Consider the following 12,716-nt stretch of genomic DNA (forward strand, 5'->3'; position numbering starts at 1 on the left):
TGTAATCCCAGCACTTTGGGAGGCCGAGGCAGGCAGATCACCTGGGGTTGGGAGTTAGAGACCAGCCTGATCAATTTGGAGAAACCCTTTCTCTAGAAAAAATACAAAATTAGCCAGGCATGGTGGCACATACCTGCAATCCCAGCTACTTGGGAGGCTGAGGCAGGAGAATTGCTTCTACCTGGGAAGCAGAAGTTACAGTAAGCTGAGATTGTACCACTGCACTCCAGCCTGGGAAACAAGAGTGAAACTCTGTCTCAAAAAAAAAAAAAAGTATAACAAATAGATGCATTTAATTTAGCATGGCAGAAAATATAATATATGTGTATATGACTTGGGTTACAAGTCATATTCATACATTAGTAGTGTATTTACACAATAACCACTGAAGAATTGAAAAAAAAAGATAATCACTGATAGGGCATAAAGAGAAACAGCCTTTAAATATAAGATGACTCAAGTGAAAAGGCGAGAAGGAAAATCTTTATGTTTAGGAACAGCTCACTGACCAGTTTGCCTAGGATTCCTCTGAGTGAATTAGAGGCAAGGGGCAAAGATAGATTTTTTTATTATTATTAAAAAAAGAAAAGTAGTGAAGGATTTTTACAAGGCTTTGGGTATTACAAATTTATGTTCCAGGAAATTTCTTCTAATGACATAAGAACTAAAAAGAGATATTTAAAGAATAAATTGACAGGATTTGGCAACTGTAAAATCTGAATCTTTGTTAAATTCCATATGGAAATTTTAGAGCACTTTTGAAGTGGGCATCTTCCCTATAATATTGTCAATAAAAGAGAAATATGCAAGTAACACAAAATCTGGCCACATTTCATTTTAACTTTTAAATGAATAGACAGCTTATATTTGCTTCATACTATTCAAGTCACTAGTGTATCAACTTTTAATAGAACTATTACCTCCACTGTCTTTTCTCTCTGTTTATACAGTTCAGATGGTATTTAGAAGGCTAAATTATTGCTTGGTCAGTGGCTATATAATTGAAACCTAGCCATAATAACTGTAGATAGAATTACCATGAAATTTGCATTAGAAATAAAATATGTGACCATAATAATGTCAGTTTTGGATGCTTTGATTTTTTTTCTTTATAACTGCCCTAAGAAGCAATGTCAATGACTACTTCTAGATATGTGTGTATCATTCTAGTGTTTACTACTTTGTGACATGTTTCTACCAAAAGTAGAATTTTTAAAAGTTGCAGAAATTCAAAGTAGACATATCATAAAAATGACAGCAAATGTGCTCTTGCTCAATCTCCACGTTGATCATCTTGCCAAGTGTACTTGCTGTAGATTAGATGGAACTAAGGTTAATATTTTCCAGGATCTACCCAGTCTAGCCTAATCTACCAGCCCCTGTGTTTCCTTGCTGGCCAAGGAACATCTGTTGTAATGTCACCGGTCACTAAGATCTGACATCAGTCTCTTTAGATGGAAGCCAACATAATTTGGATGCATTCTCAAATCTAGACCACAAAAAAGGATAAATATTTCAATAATAGACCTTGCTTAGAAGAGGCCCTCCTGGCCCTGGGAGTCCTCATCCTTTGTCACTTATTGATTAAAAATTATAAAAGTCTTTAAGAAAGTAAAAGTAAAAGAAAGTTCTAATTTTCCCCTATCAAAGTTAAATCTAAATGCAGAATTTGCAATATAATAATTTAACTCCATTTTACGCTCTTATTTATTTGTGAACAAATATGCTTAAGTTACATGGTTTAATCTATGTTGATGGACTTGGCATCAGCCTCTGCTGAAAACTCCGATCCACTTTGTTCTTTCCTTAAAGATTGCTTTTTAGAGGCCTTATTGAGGTTGGGCTCATAGTATCCAGGCCAGTTTATCCTGGCAGGGCACATTCATCTGTTAATTTTCAAAAGAGAATTCTGCAACAGAAAGGAAAAGAAGTGGAAGAAGAACGAGGCAGAAAAGAGAGAAGGAGCTTGCCTTAAGGAAATTTTATCAAGACAATTTTTATTCCCTTTTTTGGCTGATGTATTTATTAGTTATTACCCAGGTTTTGTACTTTATATGTACACCCTTATTTAAAACTTCTAGAATTATTTATATTTTAAAATGTTTATCTCTAACTTCCTGTGAATAATAGCATCCTGGTTAATTTGGGGATTTGGGTTGTGTTTTATATGTCTCTGGGAGATCTGCATATTAACATTTGCCATTTTGTAAATAGTAGCTCGTAAAATAAGCTTGGCACCGTCCTGTGTCTGTGATTGTTCTTGGATGCCCCATGTGTTGTGATGTTGTTCATTAACCCTTCCCAGATCCCAACTGGAGATCTTAGCCAACCTCAGTCTGAGCTATTCCACTGGGAACTGATTATTTCCTAGTAAGTTCTCATCCTAGTATTCTCACATATATTATACACATCAATGAGACTAGGGATCACTGGTAACTATTTAGGATCAATAAAAAATACAAGTCCATTTCTTTCTATTGTGCCAGGGCTACAGTCACAAATTGTAATTAGGAACTATAATTTGGCAAACTTCTCGGTGAAAATCTGTTTTACGCAGAGAAAGACCAGGATCATTTTATCTACCTAGTAAACAACTGGAGCCCTCTTGCATTATTTATAGGGTTGATCGTATTTCTAAGCACAATTAGGTCTCTTGGAAACTAGCTCCCGACTCACATTAAGCTTTTTCTTCATTTCTACATGATTTATTCTCATTATTGCCATTTTTTCCCAATACTATAGGAAAAAAATCACTCATTTAATTACTCAATCAGCTGATCATGTTCTGTCTCTAATGCTACTCAGACACTAGTGCAGTGGTTTAAACCTTTTTCATATTGTTCAATCTAATAAATAAGGTCACAGAACTCTTTGAACCATTTGCTACATATAATCCCACAGCTTTCAGTGCACTACGGCATTGATCCTATTCAGTTTTCTGTAATGAACTTCTATGTGCCCATTTTAGATCAGGCAATTTATTTCACTCTGATTATTCAGACAAAATGAGTGCATGGCCTTACACGCTGAAGAGTAATTCACTGACCAGTAGAACTCCCTCTTCTTCTGAGACTTGAATAATAAGGAAATTTCATTCCTCTTCAAAAATGAAGATGAGCAATTACACCCAGAATTCCATTTTGATGTGCTTCAGAGCTGCATCAGTAGCCTTCCATTTACGCACTCATGTATGCACAACACAGATATCCATGTCCTCTTAGCTCAGCCCATGTTATCAATCCCCTTTCAGTCCAGGAACCTTTATTATTTTTCTCTTTAAAACATATCTTAAAACTCAATTTACATGGAAACATTCTAGAATTAATTCTACTTATTCAACGTACTAACCTTTTATTTTAAATTTATGGGAAGTTTCAAAGATACACAAAAATAGAGGGACTAATATAATGAGTACTAGCCACGTAGTCATCATTTACTGGGGTTTAGCAGTTCTTAATATATTGCTATTCTTGATCATCTGTCACTCCACATAAAAAGAATTTTGCTAGAATATTTTAATGCAACGTCCAAGTAAAATACATATCATCCATAAATACTTGGGCATTTTAACATAACAATAGTATTATTATTACATCAAACAAAATCAACATTTCTTTCCAACTATCTAATATTCGAACCTGTTTAATTTTTCTCCAGTGTCTCAAAAATGTTTATGCATAGTTTGTTCAAATTAAGGTTCAAAAAGGTCTCCACATTGCATTTGGTTCGTGTATTTCTTAGGTCACTTTAACAACAGTTCTAGCACCTTTTTTCATAGCACTTATTTGTTGAAGAAATTTTCTAATTTATCTTTACACCATTTTCCCAATATTGATGGGCTAAGCTTGCTTAACTTAATTCATATGTAACCCACAAATCAGTCATATTGATTCCTCCTATGCTTTCAACCTGCCAGGAACAGCCTGTCCTGTATCACTTATATAAAAATTGTTGTGCTTTATATGAATAAAATAAATGGAGTAAATGGATATAATCAACATGGAGTTAAATATAGAATCTTACTTTAAAATAATCATTTTGATTTTTACTGATCTCACTGAGAAGCTTTTGTGGTGAATTATCTGTAGGGTAATATGGTTTTTGCCCCATCTTGCTAACAAGGTTTCAGCTCAAAGGAGAGCATGTGTAATCATTAGATATCACATAAACATGCTTCACCTCTAAATACAGATTCAATTGTCTGTTTATGTGTTTTCTGGTGTGCTAAGAAGCTATGCTCTTAGTATGATCAGTCTTTTCTACAGTTCAAACCAGCCAGTTTTCATTGTTTTAGAAATGATTTTTAAGATTTATAAAGTTGAGAGACCAGATGGTTTCCTTTCCAAACATTTGTATTTTCCTTGCCCTAATAGTGGGAAGTTCATTTCAGATTGCATTTCTGTGTTTGAATTGTGTTTCCTCTAAGTCAGATTCCAAACAAGTTGAGATGTAGGAGAATGTATTTATTGTACAAATGGTGCTGTTGCTACTTGTTTGGATAACATTGTATGAGTAATTTGTTCCAAAAGTATGCTGTCTAAAATCTCAGATGAGGTGTGTAAAGTGCTGAGTGGGTTACTGAGAATAGCTGTGGGAATTTTACACATTTTTTTTTCTTTTCAGCTAGCTGAAGTACATAAGTTTTTTGTAGTACAGGTATATAGGGAAAGGGATTCCAATTTATGTGAATACTGTATATCTGCACAAAATAAATCATTTCTGGAATTGTATTGGTAGAAGTGTTATTTCATTTTGTTTTTCTTTTTGGTGTCACATAATAGGATAGCGGTTGGAGCAATTCTGAAATAAAATTTGTAAGAAAGACCCTTAATAGAGAACCTAAGTCAGTTTTATCTAATTACACAAAAGATTTATATTCAAGTCTGTTTCAAATAGTTAAATTGGATAAATAGGTAAAAGTCTCATTTCAAAGAACCCAAATTTAGTTTGGTAATTTTTAGTTGTCTTTTAGTTATAAACAGTTCAACCCTCTTCACAGTTAGGATTCTCATATGATCACATGTCTTATCCCCCAAATACATCATTCTTGAGGCTCTGGCATGTCCTGAATAGTAAAAAGTTTAATATTTTTCTGGTTATCAATTCTTTCTTTTGAGCATCCTTGAGGCAACTTTGTCTATGAGCCATCAGCACTTATTAAGTTTAAAGTATTTAAAAGGGTCAGTCCTACTTCCAAATGACAGGTGTAGAAAGAACTTCAGAATCACGTCAGCTCATTTATAGCCTGCATCTTGGGGATTTCTCCTATACTATGCTACAGATGTTCTTCTAAACTATCTGGATGCTCTTTTTTTAATCTAGTCCCTGTCTATGTTTCTGTCATGTCCTTCCTTTGCACTCCAAGTTTAGAGCTCTTTTAGTTCATACAATGTTCAACCATTGTTTCCCAAAGCTTAGCATGGTACCAGGGCAATTAGGTACCAAAGAAGGACTTTCTGTCTTAGCCATACGTGTTTGCCAGAACCCTTCCTGTACCTTGAATATTCAAGCTAGTGGGTCTCAAACTTGAATGTGCATAAGGATCACCTGAGCATCTGGGAAAAAAGTACATATTCTTTGACCCCATAACAGATACCTCATTATCTGGATGGGTCCAGATTATGGAACTTTTCTTGGGTCCAGGGATCTTCAAATTTAATAGCATTCTAGGTGTTTCTGATGCAGGTGGAAATACGTTACCTACTAGAGCAGTGGTTCTCATATAGCCTGCGTAATTAAATTATCAGAAAGCTTAAAAAGTATTGCAGTTCCCAGGACCCTAACCTCAACCAGGGAAATCAGAATATTAGAGTTTAGCAAGGGCATAGGTATCTTCCAAAAGTAATCCAGGGGATTATAATCTCTAGCCAGACCTAAGAACCTCTATTTTAGACCGCTGTGATAAACACAGATCGCCAGATGTGTCCTCCCTCAAGTGGGTAGATTCTCTTTGAGACACTTAATGATTTTTTTTCTGTCATCTAATATTTATCAAGGCCACAACTGTTCACCCTACCAACCAGGATTTTCATATTTTTAAAAATTTAGAGGTCCCTGTTCTTTTCTGACAACTTGTCTCTTCCACAGTCGTGTGCACTTAATGAAAAGCACATCTAAAGCTAAGAAATAGGGAAGTATGTCCACATTTGAACAATGTAGAAGGGTCTTTTATGTTAGGACTAAAGCAGTTGCGTTAAGTTGTGTTCAACTACACAGAGAACATCTGGCCTTGCTAAAATTGCTAGTTATGTCCCTTTACACACTCTATTACAAAGCCTTGTACTCCTAGGCATGAGGTTTTAGTATATAGATCCAGACAGTGTTGTCTAACCTGAGGCCTTCTGTGCCATTGGCAGCTTTGTCCATGAGCCATCAGCACTTACTAAGTTTTAGGTATTTAAAAGGGTCAATCCTGCTTCCAAATGGCAGGTGTAGAAATGTCAAAAATATCAGGCTCCTTCACCTTGATTTCATGGTGATGGAATCCTGAAGAGGGCAGAGATCAGCTGCAGTTTCAGCCTAGACCATAAACCTGAAAAAGCCATGTAAATCACTCTGAATGAGGCCATTTAAGATAATTCAGTCAAGACAACTTTAGGACCAAGGTTTAAATGTTTTATCTGCTTCCTCAATTAATAAGTGAGTTGTTTTTAAAACCAATAGGAAGAAAATGGCTTAGGGAGAAAATGGACTTTAAACATACATGCTCTTTTTCTTTAAGACTTGTTACCATAAGGCAATCGTGTGTGTGTGTGTGTGTGTGTGTGTGTGTGTGTGTGTTCAATAAATAAAAATATTATTTTTTATTTTAAGTCAGTAGAACAATATCTTAGAAGAAATAATTTCTATCTATTGAAACTGATTTTTTAAGAATTTTTATGTAATTCAAGAAATATAAATTTTAATATAATGAATTAAGAGTATTGAACATTTTTAAGTGCAAGGTTGAGTTTTGTGCATGTGAAGAACTTGTAGAAGGAGGAGATGGAGGACTTTGACACTGCCCATCTATTCGTCATTCCAACCCATCCTAGTAAACTTGCAGTGTACTGCAGTGAACATACTTTCCATGCCATTGCAGTTTCATGATAAGTTCTATAAACACAGCTTCCTGACCTCAACCTACCAATCAGCTTGTGGCCACTAAAACACATTTTCTTAGATATTCTAGGATGTCCAATGATATCAAACAATATTAGAGGTACCTGGTGTCTTCCAGTCCCTCTGCAAACATCCTATGCTCAACATAAACTATTATTATCAGAACCCATGTATGATTTGCCTTACATTCTTAAAACTTTATTTCTAAATATCCTACATGTGACATCAATTGAAACCCGGAATACATATAATTAAAACTGCTAAATGCCAAGTGTGCATGTGTCCACTTTTCTGTGCCACAAAAATCACTCAAGGTTATGTTTTATTAACAAAAAAACTATAAAACCAATATAATGGCAAATGCGATTATTAGAAATACTCCTACAAGATTTCTACCATAAGGAAGGAATTAAAAGAGGCTTTCTCTGATTGCTTAACCAAATGTTAGGTTAGCTTCTAAATTATAGAGAAATCAGATGTTTGAATTTGTTATAACAGTTTTATGTTTTTCTTTTAGCCATTACTTGTCGCAAGCAAGATGGAGGACAGGCTGGAATCCATGAGTGCCTGCAGTATGCAGGCCCTGTGCCAGCTCTTACCCAAACCTGCCAGATCCCCTGCCAGGATGACTGTCAGCTGACCAGCTGGTCCAAGTTTTCTTCATGCAATGGAGACTGTGGTGCAGTTAGAACCAGAAAGCGTACTCTTGTTGGTAAGAATAATTGGGACATCAAAGCCAGTGCACGTCAAAGTATAGAAACACAATACAAGTCAAACTAAGATAGTTCTGACAATGTATTTGAAAGATAATATACCAGTGAATTCAGATGTGTATTTTAAATTCAGTTGGCAGTGATAAAAGCATTATGTTCTTTCAGCAGAAAGAAAAGGAAGCCTTGAGAATTGAACTCTGACTCCCGATATAATGTGCGGTAGATTATTTTCCAATGTAGACATGATCGTTTAGTGGACCACCTGCAGACTGTAAAGTGCTTGTAGCAAAGTCTTTGGGGGACAAAAGAGAAAGTTGCTACTTTATTTACTTAACCCATTCTCACTGTCAGAGCCTCAGATTATCCTTTCTCACCTAGAAAGGGGAATATAGCATTAATTCTGCATCTGAAAACTGTGTTTTAAGCCATAATAATGACTAAAAGCAGGAATATAATGAGCAAGAACTAAAGCTTGGTGCATCTGAAGTATTGCCAATGGCAAAAGAAACCTAAAAATATTGGTGCTAGTAGACTATTCAGCACTTAAGTTAAAAAATGAACCACCTATATAATGAAGACTGTCAAAAACTATATAACACAGCTTATGAAGGTGAGAGGTAAATATAATGTAATTAGTTATATGTAGTATAATTTAAAAGTATGTGAAAAAGAGTGTTCTGAAAGAACAATGCAAATTTTGCTATGCAAAGCACACAATACCAACAAGAGCCTATACAGAAAACACTGTGGGGTGAGAAAATAGCATGGATTTATAGGCTACTGTTAAATAGGATTAAAAATGGAGAAAAGGAAATTAGGAAAGTAGAGTATTTAGGGATGTGTGAAATTAATAATGATATTTTCCAGCTTAAATTGTCTGGTTGTTTCTCTTCCACAGGGAAAAGTAAAAAGAAGGAAAAATGTAAAAATTCCCATTTGTATCCCCTGATTGAGACTCAGTATTGTCCTTGTGACAAATACAATGCACAGCCTGTGGGGAACTGGTCAGACTGTATTTTACCAGAGGGAAAAGTGGAAGTGATGTTGGGAATGAAAGTACAAGGAGACATCAAGGAATGTGGACAAGGATATCGTTACCAAGCAATGGCATGCTATGATCAAAATGGCAGACTCGTGGAAACATCCAGATGTAACAGCCATGGTAAGTCAGTTTTTATTGTTATATATTTGCTATCTTCATGAGTGTGGAGGGAAGAGGCACATGTATCATAGTAGAATGGAAGTGAAGGTTTAAAGAAGTGTGTTCTAAATTAAACTCTGAAGCACCATACTATACATATATCATTTATATATAACAGGACATTCAGTGGCATTGCCTCTTTGTCCAGAAGTTGACAACTTAAGTCCCAAAGATGGTGACAGGAAGCCTGATGGGGCCCACATCTTACAAAGGGTAGGCAAAACTGGTGCCAGAAAGGTCCTCCAGAACTTATCAAGAGCCTGTACATTGGATATACTCAACAATCCCCAACAAGTCTGTGCATAGAAAGGGAGTAAGGAGGAAGTAAGATTTCAATCTGTTTGAGATTTAAACAGACATTTTACAACCAAACTGGCAAGCTTTGCCATGTGCCCAAAATGTCATTAACCAGCAGAGAAGATGGAAACTAGTAAATGGTGAAAACTCAAACATTTATTAATTCTCCATTAAGTTCAAATTGGCACACACACACACACACATACACAAAACACAGAAAGTGTACATACTCCTAGGAAACTGTGCCCACTTTTATTTTCTAAACCAAAAAAGAAAGCAAAAATGCAGCAGTAATAATTGTGTTGCCAAAAGTTTGTGAACATTGCCATCTTTAACCAGAATATATTTAATCCCAATATAGGCAGTATTAAGCAATTTTCTCCATTATTCTTTTATTTTAACACATTTGTCTTTTTACAATGGAATGAAAGCAGTTCACAGTGGGGCAGCCTGAAACATAGATACCACATATTTGCAAACACTAGAGAATGATCTCTTACTTACTTGATAGAAGTGACCCAAAAAGATGAGTTAAATTGCTAGGAGCATGGTACATAGCAGTTATCCTCCAACCTTGCCAAAATATTAGTAACTCCTGCCATTGGAATAGTGCTGCTCTAGTTTTATTACATGGTTCAGAAAACAACATTAACTAATAAAACCATCTCACGTTTATAAACAATCAAGGTATTGTGGTGACGTAGTTATTGAAATCTTCTAAACATCTCCCTACAAAGAAGTTTCTAGAAGTCTTGCCCTTTTGTTTTTACCTTATCACATAGTTCCTAGTGTATCAAAGTCTAATGATATGCAAAGAAATGATAAATGTTTGAGGTGATGGGTATCTCAGTTACACTGATGTGATCATTACAAGTATATACTCTGTAATATCACACGTACCCCATAATATGTTTGAAATTTCCATCTTAACCATCTTTAAGTATATCGTTCAGTAATGTTAAGTACAATCACGATGTTGGGCAATCAATCTCCAGATCCATTAATAAATTTTGTGTATAGTTAAGGTAAAGAAAAACAGTCTAATGGTATGAATCCCAAAGACTCCACAATATTGAAGCTCTAGATATAAGTATTTTTCAGGTTAATATATGTGCATTGCTGAGTTGAAGATTATCACATGCCTTCAGAACAATAACTATAAAAGTAAAGGGAATTTAATATTTATAATCGGTATGCTTTGAGAAACATCTCAAAGAGTAATTGAATATTTTATTCTCTACATCAAATAACATGTAAATTAGATACCAAGAAAATTAACATTATAAATTAGATACCAAGAAAATAAACATTATAAATTAGATACCAAGAAAAATCTAAATTCCCTTTCTATTTTGAGGTGATAATATAGAAAACCATAATTAGCCATTAAAATACAAAATTGAAGATCACTTTAAAAATGTGTTTTTTGTGGAAGGCAGCATATAAGTGGTCAGATTTCAGCTTCTTATGCATAGTGAATCAATAAAACAATCATTTAACACTACCTGTGAACTTCCAGAATAACATTCATATTTTCTCACTTTTGCCTTGATCTGTTAATTAGATGCATGAGAGCATCAGCAAGCTACTTCAGTCAATCTTATATTTAGAAAAATCATTTAAAATATTCTGTGACCCTCACAGAAATGTTTGATCACTTCAAAAAAGGAAAAGAACAAAAATAATTGAAATTTCCCAAAGGCAGTATACATTTCTTATTTTAGCATTGTCAATTCACAGCATGAATGATGCAGAACTGTATTCTAGGGAAATGCTCTTATAGAAAAATGATGAAACCATGATGACGTTGACTTCACAAGGATTCTGAAAGTATCTAAGAAAGATTCTTAACAAAGTGTATGGTTCTTGCTTAGTTTTTCTGTATGTCCTGCATCATTGCTGTCTCAATCTGGTATCTGATGGGATGTCCAATGAGATATTTAACATTTACTAACATAATTACTCAAAGTAAAGTCTGGAGAAATGAATCTCTAATGCCTCATTTCTTTGGAAATTCTTACTTTCCTTAAATATGTACCGTCAATTCTGGTGTTTGTGGAATGTTCCGACTTTGCCACTCTCTCCCAGTCATTCCCTAATTGTAATCTCTGTGACAACTGCTTTCTTCCAGCCAAATCAGCTTTCTAGATGAATGGTTTTTAAGTGGCTCTCGAGAAAAAGTCTCTTCCTGCTTTCAGTTTAAAGATAAAATTGATCCCCATATGTGTGCAGTGCAATGACAATAATCCCCTATTCAATAGTGACCTTAGGGTATTTCTGTTTAATCACTGTTGTCCATCTGTGGATCATAATACCATTTATTCACAAAGCAGCTTGACTTCTCACCAGTTTAATTATATTATTGTAGACTGTTTCTCATTGGGTCATTTTTTTTTTTAATGTCTTAAAGTTGAGGCAGAATTCTTTTATTTTTGAACTTCCGTGTAATAATAGACTCTGTGCTGAAAAGTGATGTAACTATGTTGCCAAAATCAGATGTTAAAGTATACTTTGGGAGCCACATAAATGTTCATCTTGATGCATGGTATTAAATATAGTAACTGCACAGATGTTGATTTATAAGCACATTTATGGCATTTATCTGTACTAAAATCATAATACAAATTATGTATATTTACTCTCGGTATGAAATCTTGGATTGTATCACTACAGCAACAATTTTTTTAGCAGTTTTTAATTTTTTTTTTTAAATTATACTTTACCTTCCGGGATACATGTGCAGAACATGCAGATTTGTTACATAAGTATACACAACCCATGGTGGTTTGCTGTACCCATCAACCCATCATCTACATTAGGTATTTCTCCTAATGCCATCCCTCCCCTAGCCCCCATCCCCTGACAGGCCCCAGTGTGTGATGTTCCCCACCCTGTATCCATGTGTTCTCATTGTTCAGTTCCCACTTATGAGTGAGAACATAGAGTGCTTGGTTTTCTGTTCCCGTGTTAGTTTGCTGAGAATGATGGCTTCATCAACCAATATCTTAGAGGAATCTCATGATGACTAAAAAATGTGTAATTCGACTTTTTGAGTGATTAAAATTGCTGCAACAATTTTAATCACTCAAAAATTAAATTAAAAATCAAAAATCAAAATCATCACGAGATTCCGCTGAGATATTGGTTGATTAGTTTATTAGAAATTTATTGAGAGCCTTCCCAGTACTAGGTACTGCTCAAGTTAATCATCGTCAAAATGTTACAAAACAAAGAGCAGAATATTTGGAATGTTTTTATTATATCATTTAATCTTCATATTTTAAAGAATCTTAGAGGTAGCCCAGCTTACCTAAAGAATCTTAGAGGTAGCCCAGATACCAGATTACTGTTTGAATATAAAGGATGGAATTGTATTGTGCCGCCCCTCAGCCTGATCCAGTGCT

The 12,716-nt window shown here is 34.9% G+C and overlaps 1 protein-coding gene across 1 annotated transcript in view; it reads left to right on the plus strand.

Annotated features, from left to right (window-relative positions):
* Nucleotides 1-12,716, plus strand: part of THSD7A (thrombospondin type 1 domain containing 7A) — a 518,919-nt gene that overhangs the window by 418,475 nt on the left and 87,728 nt on the right. Inside the window, exons 12-13 of the mRNA XM_009002347.5 lie at nucleotides 7,619-7,813; nucleotides 8,713-8,976. Of these exons, the coding sequence (XP_009000595.1) occupies nucleotides 7,619-7,813; nucleotides 8,713-8,976 (459 nt within the window). The remainder of the gene's footprint in view (nucleotides 1-7,618; nucleotides 7,814-8,712; nucleotides 8,977-12,716) is intronic.

Source organism: Callithrix jacchus, chromosome 11, assembly GCF_049354715.1.
Source record: "Callithrix jacchus isolate 240 chromosome 11, calJac240_pri, whole genome shotgun sequence".
Taxonomy (NCBI): domain Eukaryota; kingdom Metazoa; phylum Chordata; class Mammalia; order Primates; family Cebidae; genus Callithrix; species Callithrix jacchus.